Source organism: Gigantopelta aegis, chromosome 7 (assembly GCF_016097555.1).
Source record: "Gigantopelta aegis isolate Gae_Host chromosome 7, Gae_host_genome, whole genome shotgun sequence".
Classification (NCBI taxonomy): domain Eukaryota; kingdom Metazoa; phylum Mollusca; class Gastropoda; order Neomphalida; family Peltospiridae; genus Gigantopelta; species Gigantopelta aegis.
In genome coordinates this window covers 42,603,702-42,627,281 of record NC_054705.1, presented here as the reverse complement: position 1 = coordinate 42,627,281, position 23,580 = coordinate 42,603,702, and the positions used below count along the sequence as shown (strand labels likewise).

At 39.3% G+C, this 23,580-nt stretch overlaps 2 protein-coding genes across 2 annotated transcripts in view; one reads left to right on the top strand and one right to left on the bottom strand.

The window, feature by feature from the left end:
* Positions 1 to 7,608, bottom strand: part of LOC121376923 (isocitrate dehydrogenase [NADP], mitochondrial-like) — a 29,549-nt gene extending 21,941 nt beyond the window's left edge. The window contains exon 1 of the mRNA XM_041504728.1: positions 7,451 to 7,608. Coding sequence (XP_041360662.1) covers positions 7,451 to 7,556 — 106 coding nt within the window. The 5' untranslated portion in view covers positions 7,557 to 7,608. The remainder of the gene's footprint in view (positions 1 to 7,450) is intronic.
* A 451-nt stretch (positions 7,609 to 8,059) lies between these two features.
* The window catches only part of LOC121376873 (NAD(P) transhydrogenase, mitochondrial-like), a 29,632-nt gene continuing 14,111 nt past the window's right edge, over positions 8,060 to 23,580 (top strand). Inside the window, exons 1-12 of the mRNA XM_041504659.1 lie at positions 8,060 to 8,193; positions 9,148 to 9,817; positions 11,167 to 11,357; positions 14,109 to 14,264; positions 15,073 to 15,277; positions 16,001 to 16,068; positions 16,935 to 17,088; positions 17,609 to 17,680; positions 18,602 to 18,832; positions 20,947 to 21,126; positions 22,650 to 22,757; positions 23,169 to 23,414. Of these exons, the coding sequence (XP_041360593.1) occupies positions 9,190 to 9,817; positions 11,167 to 11,357; positions 14,109 to 14,264; positions 15,073 to 15,277; positions 16,001 to 16,068; positions 16,935 to 17,088; positions 17,609 to 17,680; positions 18,602 to 18,832; positions 20,947 to 21,126; positions 22,650 to 22,757; positions 23,169 to 23,414 (2,239 nt within the window). The 5' untranslated portion in view covers positions 8,060 to 8,193; positions 9,148 to 9,189. The remainder of the gene's footprint in view (positions 8,194 to 9,147; positions 9,818 to 11,166; positions 11,358 to 14,108; positions 14,265 to 15,072; positions 15,278 to 16,000; positions 16,069 to 16,934; positions 17,089 to 17,608; positions 17,681 to 18,601; positions 18,833 to 20,946; positions 21,127 to 22,649; positions 22,758 to 23,168; positions 23,415 to 23,580) is intronic.

The window sequence follows — 23,580 nt, the reverse complement described above, 5'->3', positions numbered from 1 at the left end:
AGGAAAGCTGTCACCACCACAGTTTATATGTATACACTATCCCACAAGATCTTATTGAACAACAAAAAACACTAATCCTAAGTGTTGACAAATCATCTTGTTTGTAACGTAAGCTACACATACAAGTATCAGTGTGTAGCAATGCAAACAGTGATGTGAATTAATAACAACATGGAGGCAGGGCGTACCCCAGTGGTATGGTAAAGCACTCGCTTGATGCGTGGTCAGTTTGGGATCGATCCCCGTCGGTGGGCCCGTGGGGCTATTTCTCGTTCCAGCCAGTGCACCACGACTGGTATATCAAAGGCTGTGGTATGTGCTATCCTGTCTGTGGGATGTGCTATTCTGTCTGTGGTATATGCTATTCTGGCTGTGGTATATGCTATTCTGTCTGTGGTATGTGCTATTCTGTCTGTGGTATGTGCTATTCTGGCTGTGGGATGGTGCATATAAAAGATCACTAATGCTACTAATGAAAAAATGTAGTGGGTTTTCTCTCACTGACTGTCAAAATGACCATATGGTTGACATCCAATAGCCGATGATTAATAAATCAATGTGCTCTAGTGGTGTTGTTAAACAAAACAAACTTTAATAACAACATATTAGTGTGCTTGTGAAGGGAGTTTATAGTTATAGTTTATAGTTATAATAATTGAAATATAAATGTATTGTAACATGTATACCAGACTCACATTTTGTAGTACTTAATAAAAAATTAAACATGGATTATGAGACAATATATGCTAAATTCAATGCCTGGGCATTAAATCAAGGGTACACTGTATTTAAATACAAATATGAAAACTGGGTCAATAGATATACATATATCGTACAAATAAGCATCACCTCACACTTTTTCTCTTTTTTTTCATTAATTGTCTCTGATCAATGTGACAATATCAAACCCAGCAGCAGCCCACATTTATTTTTTGTTATTATTATTTTTTAATTACCCCAGGTCAATGTGACAATGTCAAGCCCAGCATCAGCCCACATCTGATAACGATACTTTAACTTCAGATTGATATTCATTGCATAATTCAAGTCGAGCTAACTGATTTAACAGTCTCTTCAGCTGAACAGTGAACCGTTAAAAGACCCAGGTCTATATTACATGACATTTAAATGTTGTGTAATGTGGGATCCAACTCAGTAGGTACACACATGTACACGTCTCGTATGGGATGACTAGGTCATAGGATCAAACTTCCCCCAGCAGACCTATTGGCTTTTCTCCTACAGGTCCCAAACCAATTCCTCAGGGTATAGCAAAGGCTGTGGTATGTGCTGTTCTGTCTGTGGAGAAGTGCATATTAAAAAAGTGTACCATAGTGCCATTAAACAAAATGTGCTTTCAAAACAATTTTAATTCTATATATACACTTATATTATAAGATAATCATGGATGGGAGATTATATGCATACTTATAGACACGCACGCACATGCATATACGTATAGACACGCGCACACATGCATGCATGCACACAGACACGCGCACACATGCATGCATGCACACAGACAGACGCATGCATGCACACACACGCACACATGCACACATGTACACAGACACGCACACACGCACACACACAACAAACACACACAGACACACAGTACATGAATCAATGATTTTAATAACAATTCCAAGATAACACTTGTCAAAATAATGGGAGAAAAGAAATTGCCTTTAAACAAACTTAAGCTCTAGCAGTTGGCTGGCTTGGGACTTTCTGAGGGTTTTTTTCCCTTTTTTTCTTTTAAATGTTTTTCATTAAAAAATATTTTCAGTTTTAGGGGCTGTTGAAAATGTCCCAACATTTTTACTATTTTAAATCCCCCAACAAAATATCCCTTGCAAAATCAACATTTCGCATTTACTTGTAGGAAGGGGGGGGGGGGGGGGGGGGGGGGGGGGGGGGGGGGGGGGGAGAACCGGCCGTGGTGGTGTCGTGGTTAGGCCATCAGTCTACAGGCTGGTAGGTACTGGGTTCGGATCCCAGTCAAGGCATGGGATTTTTAATCCAGATACCGACTCCAAACCCCGAGTGAGTGCTCCGCAAGTCTCAAAGGGTAGGTGTAAACCACTTGCACCGACCAGTGATCCATAACTGGTTCAACAAAGGCCATGGTTTGTGCTATCCTGCCTGTGGGAAGAGCAATTAAAAGATCCCTTGCTGTCTGTCGTAAAAGAGTAGCCTATGTGGCGACAGCGGGTTTCCTCTAAAAAAAACAGTGTCAGAATGACCATATGTTTGATGTCCAACAGCCGATGATAAGATAAAAATCAATGTGCTCTAGTGGCGTCGTTAAATAAAACAAACTATATGCTACTATTCCTCACAGACCACGAATCCCACGAATCGCTACGAATTGTTAAATTTAGGATTCGTGAGGATTCGTGGAATTTTGCAAATTAGAATGGTCCAATTCGTGACGCTCTACGATTCAGTTACGATACAGGTACGATAGAGTTACGAATATTTGTGGGATTCGGCTCGAATCGCAGGAATATTGTCAAGAATTTACTACGATTTACAAGAATCGATTACGTATACTGCATGAACATTAGGAATCAGTTAAGAATATGCCGAATGCATCTAAGAATCAGGTACGATTAAAATTGAATTCGTCACTATTCTTGACAGTTTGTGGGATTTTCCCTCAAGATAGGTATAAAAAGGTCCTTACTCCTGCTTGGGCATCAGTTCCAAAATGGATGTTCAACGTAGAGCAGCTGTAGTACTGGCCCTGGAACTGGAGTATCAACACCAGCTGCTGATAGTAGAAGAAGACTGCTTCGAAGAAGGAGAAGAGCCCCCAGGTGGTGGGTTAGACCGTGGCTGACACCAGCTAGAAGGCTAGAATATGGTCACTACAACAGACTGATGCAGGAGCTGAGGGTGGAAGATGAGAATGCCTTTGCCAACTATGTGAGAATGCCACCCCGCATGTTTGATGAGCTACTTAACAGGATTAGGGCAGTCATCCAGAGGAGGGACACCCACATGAGACCAGCCCTAGATGCCGGAATGAAGCTGACCATGACCCTCAGACACCTGGCTACAGGAGACCGGTATCACACCCTCCAGTATGACTTCCGATGTGGCTACAGCACAGTGGTATGGACTGTGCAGGAAGTCTGTCAGGCCATCATACAGGAGCTGAAGGATGAAGTGATGCCACTGCTAAGGACCCAGGAGGACTGGAAGGCCATTGCCCAGCAGTTCCAAGACCGGTGGAATTTTCCTCATGCTCTGGGGGCCTGGGATGGCAAGCACATAGACATAAGGAAACCACACAACTCAGGCAGTGTGTTCTACAACTACAAAGGCTTCTTCTCTGTGGTGCTGCTGGCCCTTGTGGATGCAGATTATAAGTTTATCTGGATAGACACTGGTGGAGAAGGTCATCAATCCGACGGACAGCTGTTTGGTGCTTCAGAACTGAAATAGTGCATTGATGACAACACCATAAACTTCCCTGACAGCGATCCCCTGCCCAATAACTGCCCAAGGACTTTCCTCATGAAACCCTATGGCAGGAGGGGTCTGGACAATGACATGCTGGTGGCCAGCTACAGATTTTCCAGGGGCAGACGTGTGGTGGAGAATGGTTTTGGAATACTGGCCAACAGATGGAGATGCTTCCTGGGCACCCTGGAACAAGGACCTGATGTGGTGCGGTTACTGGTTGAGACAGGAGTCATCCTCCACAACTTACTCAGGATCAGGTTCCCTACCATTGGAAATGCAGAGGTGGACTGGGAGGATGAGGACCACAACATCATCCCTGGTGCCTGGAGGGCAGACCAACAGGTGGAGGAGATATCCCAGGCCCAGGCCCAGGCCCAGGCCCCTAACAGAGACAATCGTGTGGGCAAAGTGATGAGGGACTATCTTAAGGCCTATTTTAACAGTGAAACAGGTCCAGTTCCGTGGGAAGAGAGACTAGCGGGAGTGAATGTTAATTGAATGATGACTGTTGATATTTTTATGTTTAAATGTTTTACTATATATGTTATTAGTGTTTATAAATGCTAATTTTTACCACTAAAATGTTCAGTTTATTAAAAAAATTAGTAATAAATTTAAAGTACCCAAAACTTGGACTTTGGATTTGGAACTTTGGATTTTGATATCTTTTTTAAAGTTTTATTTTTATTATATAAAACTCAAAGACAGAAATACTTATCTAAGTACATGTTTATTACATTCATATCATAATCATATCATATCATATATTCGATTCGTGGTCACAGCCTCCAATTCACGAATCCCCGAATGAGTTAAGAATACCTACGAATGCCTACGAATCGATTACAATTCAGTTACGATGCCTAAGAATGCACTACGAATTTGTTACGAATTAACTACGGTTTTTTGGAATCGGGAGTTCGTGGCCAAAATTTTTAACAGCTCAAAACTTTTGCCACAAATTCCCGATCGCTCACGAATTGCAAGAACTGATTACGAATAAATACGAATCAGTTAAGAACTTCACGAACTGATTACGATTCAACTACGAATCCTAAAATTTATCAATTCGTAGCGATTCGTGGTCTGTGTGGAATAGTAGCATTACTTTTGTAGGAGGGCGTGGCAGGGTTTCTGCCAGAGGGAAAAAATGGGTATGGTGCCATACCCAAATGTTTTTGCAGATTTTATTATTTTAAGTTGATCTTTTGAAAAAATTAATCACTCTTATCATTACTGTATGATTTTCTTAACCCTAAATCTAAACCTAATCTATTTTCTTTCTGGGGGAGGCCCCCTATCGCATTCAACACATGCTGTACTAATCAATTTCAAAGTGCCATACCCAAATATTTCTTTCTGGCAGAAACACTGGTTGATAAATTTTAATTGAGGACTGCCCTTTAATATCAGGATTGTACAGATTTTTTTACCCAACACATACACATCATATTATATACAATCTTCAGGTAGCCTCAGGCACAAAATAAATGTCCATAGCTTGCATAAGACTTCAAACTGATGACCAGACTTAATGAGAAATGACCACATATTGCACATGTATCACCATTTGCCATCAGGCCTGTCAGGTTATCATCAGAGCCCATACAGAAATATCTCTCACGTGTTACATCATGTTACATACTGTCATACATCAGGGGAAAAATTAGGAAAACTTTTCCATTGATTTGGGGCACTAGCAGCAGGGCTCAGGATTAAAAATTTTATGAGAAAAAAAAAGTTTCACTTCCATGCCCTTTAATATTTCACCAAATTTGTAGCAACAATGAGATACAGACCTCACCATAAAAAAAAAAAAAATTATACAGTCATGAAAAACATTTAAATATATGATTAATTTCTCCCTTCAGATTAAAGTTTTTTTTTTTTAAAGGGACATTCCTGAGTTTGATCCCACCCCGGAATTGCCCAGTGGCTATGACAGAGGCCAAGTCCGGGGCGGGCGTGCCCGAACCTATGTTGGATAGGAGCTTGACAAACAGTTCCGCATCTGCATCCTGAGTTTGCTGCAATTTTTAAGTTGTTATCCACAAATAGAGACTTTTTAATGATATCGAATATATTTTTCTGCATAAAATATTAGTGGCTGTATATTAAACGTGTTTCTGATCGTTTTAATATTTGTACAAGGTTAAATTTCATTTTATTTCCTAAAATATAATATTTTTGTACGTACAAAATTATTCGAAGACAAAATTCAGTTTGGGCTTCGTAGAAATAACAGAAACACATTGAATATACAAACAGTAATATTGTAAACAAGAAAATATATTTAATATATAAGTTTAATCGTAGAAATATTTTATTAGTCTGAAACATCTTACAATGCAGCAAACTCTGGAATGTCCCTTTAACGACACCACTAGATCACATTGATTTGTTAATCGGCTATTTGGATGTTAAACATTTAGTAATTTTTACATAGTCTTAGAGAGGAAACTTGCTGTATTTTTCCATACAAGTATGTATTACCATATTGAGCAATAACAGTGTTTCAGCCAGAACAAAAATTTTGGGTGTGGCGCTATGGAACTGAATGCAACCACGGTCAACAGGGGCTATGGGGGCCCTCCCCCACAAAGAAAATGGATTAGGATTAGGGTTAGGAAAATCATACAGTAATGATAAAGAGTCATTAATTTTGTCAAAAGGTTAACTTAAAAAACTATATAATCTGCAAAAACATTTGGGTATGGTGCCATACCCGTTTTACCCTCTGGCAGAAACCCTGAATATTTAATCCTCTTGCAGTACCTTACTATGTGGAGCTAAAAAATAGTTTTGGGGGAGTGATGGGGAGTCCATGATAGTTCTCCTTAAATGCTGATGTCTGTGAATACAACATCAGTTAACCTACTGCTCCGCTGCAACAAGAGATTATAAAGTTAAAGTTTGTTTTGTTTGATGACACCACTGGAGCACATTAATTAATCATCGGCTATCAGACGTCATTTGGTAATTCTCGTCAGAGAAAACCTGTACATTTTTTCTAATGCAGCTAGGGACCTTTCATATACACTTTCCCTCAGACTGGAAAACATGTGCCACGGCTTTTGTCTAGTTGTGGTGCACTGGTTGGAATGAAAAAAAAACCCAGTCAGTTGACTGGATTCACCGAGGTGGTTCGATCCTGCAATGCAAGCACCTCAGCAAGCACCCAACTGACTAGGCTAAATCCATCCCCCTCAAGAGATTATAGAGCAGTAACTTAATTGTTAGAAGGGAGCAGTATGTAGAGCAGTGGTAAAGTGCTCGCTTGATGCATGGTCGGTTTGGGATCGATCCCTGTCGGTGGGCCAATTGGGCTATTTCTTGTTCCTGCCAGTGCACCATGACTGGTATATCAAAGGAGGTGTCGCCACTTCATGGTCTACTCTTTTCGATTAGCAGCAAGGGATCTTTCATATGCACCATCCCACAGACAAGATAGTACATACCACTGCCTTTGTTAGTATGTTACACCAGTTGTGGAGCACTGGTTGGAACAAGAAATAGCCAAATAGGGCCACAGACGGAGATTGATGCTAAACCGACAAGTGCATCCAGCGAGCGCTTTACCACTGGGCTACATTCCACACCCTTATAATAAATAGAGTTAGGGTTAGGGTTAGTGACAGTGCCAAAGGAAAGTCGTTCCGTTTGGACTAACCAACTGTAGTTGAAAATATTTACACATCCTTATGAGTGACGGCAAGTCAGTGTCTATGCCTTTAAAAGTGCTTAATAACCTTTCAACTGTTCTAGTTCATTTGTTAACAAGATTGGGTTAATTATCTGAATAAAAAAATCCACTCAACCATGACAATGAAAATGTTGAGAAGGGGAAAAAAAAGGAAGAACTATTTCAAGGTTAAAGGATCATTTTACCACATGTGAGTACACGCTTTGTCACAGCCGACTATCAGTATGGTCTAGATTTCTACAACATAAATAAAAATTTAAGTTAAAGACTTACAGTTCCTTTGTTGAGTTGCGTTCAAAGCGGCCGGCGCCACAAAATTCTGCAGTGTCGTGCTGGCACGGCACAAAAACTTCCCAAACGATGCCACGGGAACAGCCATTTCGGAATCCTTTACCTTTGGTGCGAAAGAAACCACCGGCAATACAAAAATACACACGTGAGTCTTTGACGTCACTGGAGGGAAGTGGGGTTAAGTGGTGTCAACTGTGAAATTAAATGTCTTTGTTTGTCATTAAATCATCACTTCAAAAATTAGAAATTCATTTTGCATTTTAATATTTCACGTTTACAAATAGGTTATGAAAATTAAATAAAACATACGGATCATTTTTTAAATATTATTATTACTTTAACACCCCCGTTTAAAAACTGGTATCGTCTTGGAATAAAATCACTTCCAGTATGACGTTACGAGGGGTGGTAGGGTAATCTGTGTTGATGTGTGTGTTAACAGTAATGGTCATATGGGTAAACCAACTTACATAAAAAAAAAAAAAATTAAATTTGAATCTGTCAAAGTGATAACAAATAATTAAATATATTTATTTTAACTGCAGCTTTGAATACCGCCAAAGCGACTTGCAATTGGTACAACCCAAGTCGTACAACTCTTGGCGGTGGTTGGTTGATTAAATAATCGGTGCGTGGTCGCTACCAACATTGCTGAAAGTAGAAAAAAACTTTTTTCGGGTGAAATTTGGGAATATTTTACGCCGATGTGGCTCTAGTACATAAAAGTAAGTCTTGTTTTCAATGCACTTATGACTGTTTTTGTGTATAGAGACTATATATGACCATTTTGGCTTAACTATTTTCTGTCGACAACCATGCCTTTTTTGTGTGAATTGCTTTGCATGTGGAGTGAATGACACCTTGATTTGGCTTCAATAAAAAAAGATTGCTGGATAAGTTAAACTTAAATGCACATAATTAATAGTTCATCTTGCACTCAGGGGGCTTAATTAATCGGATCATTAACTGTTGTCATTCTCACCATTGATCAAGTGCTGTTCAAGTAAATGGCATATTTAGTTTTGTTAGAGGTCAAGCAAGGACTCAATAGTCGAGTTTATTTAGTAGTTTGTTCTTTAAGCTCTTTAAAGGGGTTGTCCCGCAGTAGCATTATAACCAAAATTACTCCTTTTCTTTTATAAATGTAAAGATTGTACCCTGAACAACATGCCCATACAAAATTACAAGCTAAGCTTTTCATTGGACAATTTAATTTAGTAGCAAAGTAATAAAAAAGAAAAAAAGAAAAGAAAACTTTATTTTTGAGGTTTGTGATGTTTCTTTGACATGTCACAAACACCATTGAAGTAAAAAAAATATATTATTTTAAAAAAATTAAACATTCATTTGTAATATGTGTATAAGCCAATTTTCTCAAATGTTTTTAAAAGCTCTAAAAATTAGTTAGACAATTATGCTAAGAGAGCCTTAGCCACTTTATATAAAAATTAGGGAAAGAGTTTGACCCGTACCCCTCTTTATCAAAGGCTCTAAAGACTAACCCTATACCTAAAACTACCCTAACCATTGAAATGGGGGTACGGGTCAAACTCGTGCCAAAATTAGCATTAAATGCTAATTTGGTAATGGGCAGGGTGAGCCTTGGATTTCCAGGGTTTTCACTGTTTATGCAGGGCTCAAACTTAATTCCTGACAATTTTAAATACATTTACTTTCAGGTACTATAGGAAGTCGGTGTATAGGACCAGCCAGTCAGAAAGATGCTGCTTCGTTTGGCACAGGCAGCCTGCGTGTCGGACAATCTGGGCCGACACGTGATGCAGCTGTCAATCCGATGCAGTCGTGGACTCAAATCATCGGCGCGTTTCTACTGCCAGAAAGCTGAGAAGGAGGCCATTCAAGTCCAAGGCACCCCATACAAGAGAATCTCCATCGGAGTTCCTCGCGAAATCTTCCCAAAGGAACGAAGGGTTGCGCTGTCCCCAGCTGCTGCGCAGGTCTTGATCAAGAAGGGATTCACTGTGAACGTCGAGGAAAACGCTGGTGTTGAATCACGCTTTACGAATGCCGATTACACTGCAGCGGGTGCCAACGTGAAGTCGATCAATGAAGCGTTCGGGTCTGACATTATTCTCAAGGTCCACGCTCCACGGAACGGGGAGTTTGAGCTGCTGAAGAATGGAGGAACTCTGATCAGCTTCATGTATCCCGCCCGCAACTCCGAACTCATCGACAAGCTGGCCAAAAAGAATATGACCGTTTTTGCGATGGACTGTATCCCCAGGATTAGCAGGGCTCAGGTGTTCGATGCTCTCAGTTCCATGTCGAATATTTCGGGTTACAAAGCTGTTGTTGAGGCTGCTAACCATTTCGGAAGATTTTTTACAGGTAGGGTTATTTTGTTCAGAAGCTGTTTCATAAGGGGGTGGGATGTAGCTCAATGGTACAGCGCTTGCTTGATGCAGGGTCAGTCTGGGATCGATCCCCGTTGGTGGGCCCATTGGGCTATTTTTCATTCCAGCCAGTGCATCAAAGGCCATGATATGTGTTATCCTGTCTGTGGGATGGTGCATATAAAAGATTCCTTGCTGATAATCGAAAAGAGTAGCCCATGAAGTAGCGACAGCGGGTTTCCTCTCTCAATATCTGTGTGGTCCTTAACCATATGTTTGACGTCATATAGCCGTAAATAAAATGTGTTGAGTGCATCGTTAAATAAAATATGTCTCTTTCTGTTTCATAATATAACACATCAGGTGAGAGTAACAGGAACATTGTAAGTTGTATACCACCAAATTAGATCCCGTATGCATAGTAACATGTGGCTAAAACTTACGCACTACGTTTCAGTCAAATTATTATTACTACAACCCTTCACCCTTAGAGCAAATAAGAAATAAATGGTGGAGGGATTACTTTCAAACATTACAGGAAGCATCTTTCATTAGGTTTGTTTTGCATTTAAGAATTGTTATATCCATATGTTCTATGCACAATATATGATACCAGTTCAAATTAAATTGCCAAATTTATTGGGTGACTGGATGGAATCTAGTTCAGGTCGGAGGATCAAACCCCTCGGCTGGACTCTAGACTTTAGGTGAGATACGGTTATTTATTTTTCCCTCATCCTCTCTAGTATTTGTTCTAAATGCTGTTTTAATGTACAGTTAATAAACATGCCAACTAAATAAATTAAGTTTGATTTCTGACATGTCTAACTTACACTTTTTCACCAGTTATTCTTACTCAGTTTACAATGTGCTGGGGTGTCACTAAACAGACATTCATCTTGGGCAGGTCAGGATTTCGGCAGTGTTGAAAATTGTTCGTTTATAATGTACTAGGGCGTTAATGGTGAAACATTTCTTTCCATCATGTTCTGGGGTGTCAATAAACAGATATTCCGTTCCAATAGCCAGTGCAATTCGACTGGTATACGAAAGGCTGTGGTATGTGCTGTCATGTCTGTGGGATGGTGCATATAAAATATCCCTTGCTGCTAATTCGAAAGAATAGCCCATTAAGTGGCGACAGCGGGTTTCCTCTCTCAGTATCTGTGTGGTCCTTAACCATATGTCCGACGCCATATAACCGTAATTAAATGTGTTGAGTGCGTCGTTAAATAAATCATCTTTTTTCTTTCCAATAGGTCAGGTTATGGCAGCGTGAAAAATTCTTAATAATGTACTGGGGTGTCAATAAATGAACTTCTTTTTCTTGTTCTTTACGTACAGGTCAGATTACAGCTGCAGGTAAAGTGCCGCCAGCGAAGGTCCTCATCATCGGTGGAGGTGTGGCTGGTCTGTCGGCCGTGGGCACTGCGAAGAACATGGGTGCAATCGTGCGGGCATTTGACACACGTGCGGCCGTCAAAGAACAGGTGGAGTCATTCGGGGCAGAGTTCCTCGAAGTGACCGGAGTAGAGGTGTGTTCAATGAAAAACTAAATATATTATACCAGGCATCGAAATAAGTCGAGAACGGTCGTTCAGGTTACCGGGAGGTTACCACATGTAAGAAAAGTCGAGAACGGTGTTTCGTTCTCGACACAAATTTCAACGTTAACGGTAGTTTCATTTCTCAACGTAAACCAGACTATGCATTCCGGTCTTCTGCGTTTCATTTTCTCGTAAGGAATTGCATCCATGTTCGCATGTACTTGTGCAATTGCAAGCAATAATAGTTTATCCGCGTTTAAGCAGCGTCCACTAGATGAATTTACTTTCGCGTTTCGTTTTCTCGTACGAAATTGCACCGATGTTTGTGCGCACTTGTGCAATTGCAAGCAGTTTCGGCAATCCACGTTTAAGCTTCTGTCGCGGGTCAGGGCCCTGGATATCCAGAGACCGGACCCGCGACAGACATGCTCAAAACTCCAGTGGTATATGAGCAGGTTAATACATATCGGTTTCGGTTTCCGCGTTTAAGCAGCACCCACTAGATAAATTTACTTCCGGGTTTCATTTCTCTTACCGATGTTCACGCATACCGATACAATTTCAGAATTATTATTATCTTTCATTGTTGTATGACAAAATACGAGAAAATAGAAAACAGAACATTTTTATTTTAATCAATTTATTTATTCATTTGTTCAGTTATTAAATATGAGTCACATACTTGTAAAGAATGATGTGTAATACATTAAGAACAGTGATAACATACAGAATGAATCATAAATACATGTATACTACAATAATCATCTGGCACACATACAAGGCGTTAAAAGTAGTAGTAACAGGAATTCAGTTCTAACTTTCATATAGTTGTGGTAACCTATGGGTTACCGCAGGCTATATTGTGTGGTAACCTGTAAATGGGTTACCAGACACAATGCTTATTTCGATGCCTGTTATACATAGATATTAAATTATTTAAAAAAAAAAAAATTAAACTAAAAAACATATTCACACACTGGGTTCATACATAGAGGCACTGATTTTCCGTTTCAGATTTTTCCCTTTTCCGTTTCATAATGTTACAAATTCCGTTTTTTTCCCCGTTTCAGTATTAAACAAATTCTGTTTTTGTTTCACACACACACACACGCTCAGTGATGCAAATGAGCACACACACACACCAGTGGCATCATGGCAATGCCGCAAATGTTAAAAATTAATAAGCAAACATAACATAATATATCTTTCACTTGAGTAAATATCGGACAATTTTAGCTCACAATGTTCATTTTTTCCCGTTAAATCGCCGGGAATACGCGAAGAAAACACGACTGGTAAAATGTCTAGATACTCTACATTTAAAATTTGGCGTAACATACAAATGCGCTATTTAAAGGTAAATAATGTTTTGGAAAAAAATCAGGAATTCAGTTTCAGATAGGTATTTCCGCGATACCGCGATCGCGGAAAATCAGTGCCTCTACATACAGGTCGTGGAAAGTTGTGAAATTTGCACAAATGTTATTTTCTAGGCATGGACAGACAGAATTTGCAAATATAATTTTCCAGGTCTGGAAAATCATGGAATTTGCTAATTTAATTTTTTAGCCTGTTTGGAAAGATATAAAATTTTCAGGCCTTGATTATAATCATAAGCTTTGCTAATTTTTGTGTAATGTAGAGTTGAAATGAAAATTGGTTGAACTTCACTATTGTTTTGACATTGAAAATAACACAAAAAGAAAGGCAATTTGCAACAAATTTGTAACATTATTAGAATATATTGATAGTAGCATAAAATGTTTTTAAAACATACTGGTGGAGGTGGGTGGGTTGGGGGAGGAGGTAGTAGAAAAAGCCTATAACACAATTAAGATGAGAGAAGATAGTTCTTGTGTGGTGCTAGGCAAATAATAACATGAAATTTCAAATAAAAAAAAGTTGCAAAGCAATCAGTTTGCCACACAATCCATAATTACGTTATTTTTTGTATTTTATCAAAAAGTAGGGGAGGGACATAGCCCAGTGGTAAACACACAATCCATAATTACGTTATTTTTTGTATTTTATCAAAAAGTAGGGGAGGGACATAGCCCAGTGGTAAACACACAATCCATAATTACGTTATTTTTTGTATTTTATCAAAAAGTAGGGGAGGGACATAGCCCAGTGGTAAAGCATCACTTGATGTGTGATCGGTATAGGATCGATCTCCATCGGTGGCCCCACTGGGCTATTTCTCGTTCCAGCCAGTGCTCCACAACTGATGTAACAAAGGCTGTGATATGTACTATCCTGTCAGTGGGGATGGATGGTGCATATAAAAGATCCCTTGTTGCAAATCAAAAGTGTAGCCCATGAAATGCCAACAGCATGTTTCCTCTCTCAATATCTGTGTGGTTCTTAACCATATGTCCGACACATATAACTAAATAAAATGTGTTGAGTGTGTCATTAAATAAAACATTTCGTTCCTTCCTTCCTTCCTTTATCAAAAAGTAATATTCCATGTGTGAATGATGTCGGCCAGTGAGAATCTAATGAATCGTTTAACACCAGAATCGGGCCTCTGTAAATTATGAAAATGATAGTTTTGTTCTCGCAATGCTCGCACTAGTCACATTTTAGGTAACCAATTTTTCATTTGCGCATTATATTTAGGACATCGTTTAAATAGTTACAACGGGACACACTGAAACAAAATTGTTTCCCAGAATTTGTTTTGCCTGAGAATGTTTGTAAGTTCTCTTATAATGTTTTTGAATTCTGTCCTTTCAGGAATCAGGTGAGGGAACTGGTGGTTACGCTAAAGAGATGTCCCCCGAGTATATCAAAGCGGAGATGGCGTTGTTCCACAAACAAGCCAAAGATGTCGACATCATCATTTCAACGGCACTGATTCCCGGAAAACAAGCTCCTGTTCTCATCAAGAAGGTTTCTTGACCGTTTTTCTTGTTCTGTGTACAATTTATGTTCTCAGATTTTCTTCTTGTATTCATTGAACTAGATATAGCAAAAAACTAATTTAAGTCACTAAAAATTAATAATGTAAAGTCACCATTTTAAAAAGTAAATAGCAGGCATGACAATCTTCCACGGAAATCCGTGGATTTGAAAGCCATTTAGGTCGTTTCTGTGAATCGACCAAATCCGAGGAGGTTTTTTTTTGGAGGGGGGGTGGGGGGGGGGGGTAGGTACCTTTATTTTGTCACTCAGATGGTCTAACTACATTTTTCTCAATATTTCTAATCTGCTTTCATGCCGTGTTGGGTTACTTCACGCTTTAGACCTCCCCCCTCACGGTCTTTGGCCGTATACTATCCGCTTTGTGCACAGTTCGCAAAGCTTTCAGCTGATTTCATCAAGTGTCATTGTCATGCCTGAAATAGGTGTTTAGCAAAAAATAAAAAAAAAGAAGAAGAAAAACAAGTTATTTATTTCTTGATAAATGTTGAGAACTGACTAGTAACCTGCAATTTTAGATTGATAAAAAGAAAAAAGTTGCACACATTGAACAATCACTGAATCAGTATAACAATATTCAAACACTGGGGTCGGCTGGAGTTACAGCAGCTTCTTATCAAATAACCAGCGGAAGGCGTGCTGTTACCGTATTTTTTGGTGGACAATAAAAAACAAATGCTTCTTAGATACACTTAAGGAGTGCATGGGCACAACTCATATGTGAAGGACTGTTTTAATTAACCTTAATTTTTGTTCAACTTTTTTCTTTGACTTCCAGTACATGATTGACGACATGAAACCTGGGTCCGTGGTTGTAGATTTAGCCGCGGAGGCTGGCGGGAACATCGAGACGACGACGCCGGGCGAGATAACCGTCTACAACGACGTCATCCACATCGGACTCACAGACTTCCCCAGTCGCCTGCCCACACAGTCGAGCACGCTCTACGCCAACAACATATCAAAGTTTCTCATGTCCATAGGTCAGATCATAAGTCACAGAAATAACTCCTTATTAGCAGGGGGAGGGATGTAACCCAGTGGTAATGCGCTCACTTGATGCGTGGTCAGTCTAGGATCGATCCCCATCGGTGGGCCCATTTAGGTTATTTCTTGTTACAGCCTATACACCATGACTGGTTATCAACAGCTGTGGTATGTGCTATCCTGTCTGTGGGATGGTGCAAATAAAAGATCCCTTGCTACTAATGGAAAAATATAGCAGGTTTCCTCTCTAAGACTATATGTCAAAATTACCAAATGTTTGGTATTCAGTAGCTATTGGGGGCGCGGGACGTAGCCCAGTGGTAAAGCTCACTCGATGCACAGTCGGTCTGGGATCGATCCCCATCGGTGGGCCCATTGGGCTATTTCTCATTCCAGCCAAGTGCACCACAACTGGTACATCAAAGGTCGTGGTATGTGCTATCCTGTCTGTGTGATGGTGCATATAAAAGACCCCTTGCTGCTAATCGAAAAGAGTAGCCCATGAAGTGGCGACAGCGGGTTTCCTTTCTCAATAACTGTGTGGTCCTTAACTATATGTCTGATGCCATATAACCGTAAATAAAATGTGTTGAGTGTGTTAAATAAAACATTTCCTTCCTTCCTTCCAATAGCCACTTTGCACTAATAGTGTCTTTAAACAAAGCACACATGAATTTTCTTTCGATGCCTGATATTACATTTTTATTTTCCCTCTGCAGGTGAGAAGGAACACTACAATGTGAACCTGGAAGATGAAGTGGTGCGCGGTTCCATTATTTTGGATCAGGTACAGTATATTATAGTACCTCTGCCCAGGACAATTTGTTTCAGGTGTAGTAAATAGAGATTATTTTACTAGTATCAGGATTTTTGTAATAAAAAGGACTGTCTCAAAATGTTTGAGCCACAACTAGAAGGAGAGGACGAAATGACGTCATATTTCACATGCACAGTCTGAGCTAGGACGGGAAGCAATGTTATGTTATTAACTCAGTTTTGTTAACCATGTGGATAATTTAAAAAAAAAAAATTAAACAATATTTATTCAAATAAAGGAGTAGATCGGCAAACAGGCAATAAGCTTACATAAATATCTCTCAATGAGATGATGTATCGTACTGTATAAATTTCAGTGAATGAATGTGGATAATGAAGTGTCCAAATCAGCTGGAAATTGCATTTTACTGCCAATACAATAATTTATTCATGAATTAGACACCGATATGTTCGGCAGTTTTGTTTTAATCAAGCAGATGTTTTGCTGCATAATATGCCATTAGTATTGACAAAATAAAACCTGGATGAATTAAAACAAACATTAGCCAAGGGTACAAAGCAGTTATTACTGACCTGTAATTTTAATACCGATCAGTTTGGTCAAACAGGGATGGCAGGCAAGTGGAACAGTCTTATACTTATACTCATGTCCAAGGTTTAAGTACCAAATTTTAATTACAGTTAGGAATCTGCATATTTAATGAGTATTTTAAAATGATACTTAGCAAGCTTCACATTTTTAAAAGGAAATTCTGTAAATTGATCCCACATACTTTTTTCTTCATGTTAATATGAATAACTTCGTGGAAAAAGTTTCTGCTACTTTTTTACATCTCACTATTGTTAGTTTATTGATAATAATTGTTATTTATTTAGGGGAAGTTAATGTGGCCCCCTCCACCACCAAAACAAACTGCCCCCGTGGCTGCCCCTGCGGCTGTTGCAAAGGTAGCCCCGCCCCCTCCGAACTACTTCCGACTGCATCTGAATGATTCTCTGATGTACACGGCCGGTCTCAGCACCATGTTAGGTGAGTAAATACGGATCATTTTGCTCATCATATATGGCTATTTAGTACTGACATTCTAATGATAGATAACAACAGAAAATTGATGGTTTGGTTTCTACAGATGTGATGATAGATTATAAAACATTCATGATTAATCGTCACGGAAAATGTTAACTGCAACTGTTTATGTAGTCTAAATGATGGATTTGATGTAAATATGTTGGGGGTGTAAATAAAGAAGACAAATATTGAATAGATATTAAAGGTAAAATTAGTGATTTGTTGAGTCTTGATCCTCATAATTCCTTTTTAATTGTATAATCAAAAGTTCAATGGTTAGTAAATATTATTTAAGTTTGTTGGTGTTTATGGTCGATTGGTAAATATATTGCTGGTAAGTATTTGAAAATGTATTTATATGGTTCTTTAGGAAATATATATTCTATTGGTTAGTAAATATGTAACAATTTGTTCATGTATATTGGTTAGTGAAGACTAAATGATTTGATAGTAAATAAATTATTTGTAAAAATAATTTCAGGTCTTGGAATGGCGTCGCCAAATCCAGCGTTTACCACCATGGTAACCACATTCAGTTTGGCTGGTATTGTCGGTATGTTCGTTAATTCTCACTTGTAGAAATTTGGAGTAGGAGATCTCGGTGAAATTTGACTTAATAATGTCCGTTAAATATTGTGTGACATTCATGCATTGCAGTGTTATGTTGAGGGATCTCACCTAGTGGGTAGAGCACTCGCCTGAGGTATTTCGGTCATTGGACTCCAACCTCCATGGCGAGTCCATTTTGGGACTGGGGTGGGGGGTTTTCCCAACAGGGGCGGGACGTAGCCCAGTAGTAAAGCGTTCGCTTGATGCGCAGTCGGTCTGGGATCGATCCCCGTTGGTGGGCCTATTGCACTATTTCTCACTCCAGCCAATGCACCACAACTGGTACATCAGATTCAAAGGCTGTGGTGTGTGCTATACTGTCTATGGGATGGTGCATATAAAAGATCTCTTGCTGCTAATTGAAAAAGAGTAGCCCATGAAGTGGCAACAGTAGGTTTCCTCCCTCGATATCTGTGTGGTCCTAACCACATGTTCGACGCCATATAACCGTAAATAAAATGTGTTGAGTGCGTCGTTAAGTAAAACATTTCCTTTTATCCAGAAATCTGTTAACTAACCTGCTAATAAGACATAGATGCTTCAATACTGAGAATATTCTAAAACAAATGTTTTTCTACTTGTTATCATGCACAGAATTGTAGGATTTTTAAATACTTTTTTTTAGGATTCCACAGACTGATTATATACTATATGGAAGTAGTTTAAAATGAGATGTCATTAAGGCATCTAATGTATCCACCTTTTCTGTGCAATCTGTGCTTTAAAAAAAAAAAGTCATCGCCACATTAATTCTGGAACTTTGGTCTGACCAGAGACCAACTTTTTTTCTTCTTTTTTTTTTCTTTTGCCTAAGCAAATATTCTCATTCTTAATTACTATGTTCACTGGGTTTCCTCGTTTCCAGGATATCACACAGTGTGGGGCGTCAGTCCTGCCCTTCATTCTCCTCTGATGTCCGTCACCAACGCCATCTCCGGAATCACAGCCGTTGGAGGCCTGCTCCTGATGGGGGGTGGCCTGTACCCTAGCAACACCATCCAGACACTGGGAGCCGTGGCGGCGTTCATCTCGTCTATCAACATAGGCGGCGGTTTTCTCGTCACACAGAGAATGCTGGACATGTTCAAGAGACCAAGTAAGGCATTGTACGATGACCTAGAGGTCAAATGAGCGATTTCGTAGTTTAGCTATGCATGTGACATCAAAAGTCATTGCTGTAATTGGTCATCTGGCGAGGGCTGGATGTAGCCCAGTGGTACAGCGTTCGCTCGATGTGCGGTCGGTGTGGGATCGATCACCGTCGGTGGGGCCATTGGGCTATTTCTTGTTCCAGCCAGTGCACTACGACTGGTATATCAAACTGGTATGTACTACCCTGTCTGTGGAATGGTGCATATAAAAGATCCCTTGCTGCTAACCAAAAAGTGTAGCCCGTGAAGTGGCAACAGCAGGTTTCCTTTCTCAATACCTGTGTGGTCCTTAACCATATGTCTGACGCCATATGACCGTAAATAAAATGTATTGAGTGCGTCATTAAATAAAACATTTCTTTCTTTCTCTCTCACTAACAACTAACCCTCTTTCCTGAACAGACAGTCCAGATAGCTGACGTGTGTGCCCAGGACGGCATGCTTGAACGTTAATTGGATATAAGCACAAAAATAACTTGAAATGAAAGTATTGGTAAAATACAGTAAAGAACTCTTATAACGAACAGGAACGGACCATGGTAGTTAGTTCGATATAGCAGTAGTTCGTTGTACACATTTGCACAAGTTGGTTATTAATGTATAGAGCAGGGGTGGGGAAAAGCCCTTTTCTCCCGGCCTGGGACCGATTCTCGATCTCTGAGACCGAAATTATTTTTTAAAAACATGTGTTTGCCGGTCCCACTTTGTCATTCTTGTCGGTCCGAAGCACCTGTCCATTTCTGTTATTGGAACAAATTCTTATCCGTCTTGTGGACCAGCCTGCCCAGACATCGGTATCTCATGCATAATTTAAAATAATAAATAAATAGTGGTCAGTATAGCTTGTGCTTCAGATGTCTGTGATTTTAAAGTCTGCCTAAGTATATATCGTCAGTCACGGAAGTCTGACCTACAGTAGTGTCAATCCACAGCCACTAGGCTAGACATTAATTTTGTCAAAATTGCTGAGCCAGTCAAGAAATAAAACAGATGTTAACAATAACACCATTCTTGGTGACAGAGACATCAAGGTATTACACTCCAATTAAAACAAAGGACCCAGAGTTTGCAACTGGTTACAATCAACACCTGTCAGCACCTATGTACGGAGCTTGTCGGGTCGAGTGTCCCAGTCCGAAGCAAGAGACTTTTGTGCAATACAAACTGCTTGAAATAGCATAAAATATACCGGTACTGAAATAATCAATAAATGTATTTATTGTTGACTGTTCAATGTAGTCTATCCAATAATTATAAAGGATTTTAAAATTAACAAAAGGTTTCCACTTTTTTGTTAACAAGTGGGAGTGAGCAGAACAGCTACATGTACTGTTATCTCTAGAGCCAGTAGAGGTCAAATTTCATCCAATCAGTGATGACGTTATTACTCTCTTTGTCTAAACATGTGCTAGCTCAGGCTGTCAAACGCTTCAACGGTGCAATCTTTAATTAATTTTCAGGACACAGTACTACTGAATACTCGTACTTTTTATACATATATGGGATTTAAATTAATAACTTTTATTCCTTTTTTATATTATTTATTCCATTATGTAAAATATATACAATTTGTGGGGTTTTTTTTTTCACTGATGTGATAAAAAAAAGTTATTTTTTTATTCCTTTCTTTTTCCCCCCTGTAAACCCCCTATAAATGATGACGTCAAGCAGGACCGATTGACAATTTAATTTTCCCCCACCCCTGGTATAGAGAGAGAAAACAGGACTTTATGATCAGTTCGTTATAAGTGTACTTTACTGTACAAATGAATGAATGTCAATAGCAGTAACTCACTCTCACTCTCACTCATACTCTCATACTCTCATACTTTCTCTCTCTTTCTCTTTCTTTCTCTTTCTCTCTCCATCTCCCTCTCTCCCTCTCTCTCTCTCTCTCTCTCTCTCTCTCTCTCTCTCTCTCTCCCTCTCCCTCTCCCTCTCCCTCTCCCTCTCCCTCTCCCTCTCCCTCTCCCTCTCTCTCCCTCCTTCAACCAGTTGTCTAAACAAATCACAAAATGATCTGATGTATATCATTACACAAATATTTCTCTCTTTGTAGCTGACCCTCCGGAGTACAGCTATCTCTATGCTATTCCCGCTGCAACGCTGCTGGGTGGCTACGGGTACACCGCCTACACCGGCGCATACCCCGACATCCATCAGATGACCTACCTGGCTGCGGGTCTGTGCTGTGTCGGGGCTCTCACCGGATTGTCATCGCAGACCACCTCAAGAGTTGGTAATAATCATCATTAATAATTATGATAGTTTAAAATAATAAAAAAATCTCTTAGCACATAATCTGATTTTATGCTGCATTTGGGTGTATTCGAAAGGTGATATTTCAGTTATAAACCTGTAATTATTTACGATATTGTTATATTATCGTTTCAGATATTTATGAATTACATCATTTTCCCAATTGAAATGGTGCAGAAAAGTATTAAAATAGTCTCCCACCACTTTTGAACCGATCAATCATCTTTGATTGAACAATTAAAGGACTAGCTCTGGGTGATCAGAAAATTTCGCCAAATCAGCATTTTAAACTTTAACAATTGCAAAAAAACGGTTATTTTCTAATAAAATAACATTTATTATATGAAATTTATTCCCCAAATCAAAATAAAATTTGCCAATTGTTTTTAAAATTGACATTTGGCAAGTGCCACAGCTAGCCCTGTCTGAATTAAGGTGCATGTTTTATTTTTTATCATCAAAACGGTGTTCAGTCATTTTTTTTCTAAATTCAAAAAGTGAAAATCTCTCGGTTATTTTTTTTTCTTCCGAGTTTACAAATCGAAAATAAGATTACACCAGAACGCAGCATTACTGCCTTAATGCATTTACTTCCTGTTGCTCAAAGGATAGTAATTTACTCACAGGATAGTAGTCGCAGACCACTTCATTTTAATGTTTTTCATGAAATGATACATTGGTTGGATTATGTGTTTTATTCATGAGATGACACATTGGTTAGATAATATTATTCATGAAATGATACATTGTTTGGATTAGTTGAGTGTTTTCATGAAATGACACATTGTGTGAATTAGTTTTATTCATGAATTAATACATTGGTTGGAATATTACAAGGTTTTTCATTGTTTGGATTAGGTGGGTTGTTTATGAAATGATACTTTGTTGGAATATTACAGGTGTTTTTATTGTTTGGATTAGGTGGGGTTTTGATGAAATGATACATTGGGTGGAATATTACAGGTGTTTTGTTTGGATTAGGTGAGGTTTTTATGAAATGATACATTGGGTGGAATATTACAGGTGTTTTGTTTGGATTAGGTGAGGTTTTTATGAAATGATACATTGGGTGGAATATTACAGGTGTTTTGTTTGGATTAGGTGAGGGTTTTATGAAATGATACATTGGGTGGAATATTACAGGTGTTTTGTTTGGATTAGATGGGGGTTTTTATGAAATGATACATTGGGTGGAATATTACAGGTGTTTTGTTTGGATTAGATGGGGTTTTTATGAAATGATACATTGGGTGGAATATTACAGGTGTTGTGTTTGGATTAGGTGAGGTTTTTATGAAATGATACATTGGGTGGAATATTACAGGTGTTTTGTTTGGATTAGATGGGGGTTTTATGAAATGATACATTGGGTGGAATATTACAAGTGTTTTGTTTGGATTAGGTGAGGTTTTTTATGAAATGATACATTGGGTGGAATGTTACAGGTGTTTGGATTACGTGGGTTTTTTATGAAATGCTACATTGTTTGATTATTTGTTTCAGGTAACAAACTGGGTATGATTGGAGTCGCGTCTGGAATAGCCGCAACTCTGGGCATCTTGAAACCATCACAGGAAGTCTTCTTTCAAATGGCTGCTTGCATGGGGCTTGGTAAGGAGAAGAGTGTTCTTTAAAATCATCGTCCTAATTTTAGTAGCAAGTTGGTCAGTGTTTGTTTTACCTTTTTTGGCTCATATGCAACACCTAATGTGAGTCCATACATTAATGATTTCTGTACATCTGTCTGACAAAGTTAAAGTTGTTTTACAGACATCATTTATAGAAACAGACTGGTGTGTTTTTGTCTGTCTGTCTCTCTCTCTCTTTCTCTCTCTTTTTCTCTTTCACTCACTCACTCACTCACTCTCTCTCTCTCTCTCTCTCTCTCTCTCTCTCTCTCTCTCTCTCTCTCTCTCTCTCTCTCTCTCTCTCTCTCTCTCTCTCTCTCTCTCTCTCTCTTCTCTTTTCCCTCTCATGTTGAAATAATTAGATATTAAATAATAATCCCATCCTCTGTTACAGGTGGTGCTATCGGTACCGTTATGGCGAAACGGCTCGAGGTAACCGACCTCCCACAGATGGTCGCCTTGTTTCACAGCCTGGTGGGTGCGGCAGCAGTGATCACGTGTTTCGGAACATACCTGCTCGAACAGCCGCACTTCGACCTTGACCCCGCGGCCAATGTCATCAAGACCTTCCTCTTCCTCGGAACATTCATCGGTGGAGTCACGTTCACAGGCTCGCTTATAGCATTCGGAAAATTGCAAGGTAACATTTACTTCTTTTTTATTTTTCCCCCGGGTTGTTTTTTGGGGGTTTTCCCCCTGTTAGCAAAGTGTTTTAAAACTCACTTTTCCAAGTATCAAGGAACGTATTCTTGGGGGGGGGGTGGGCAGCGGGACATAGTCTAGTGGTAAAGCACTCGCCTGATGCG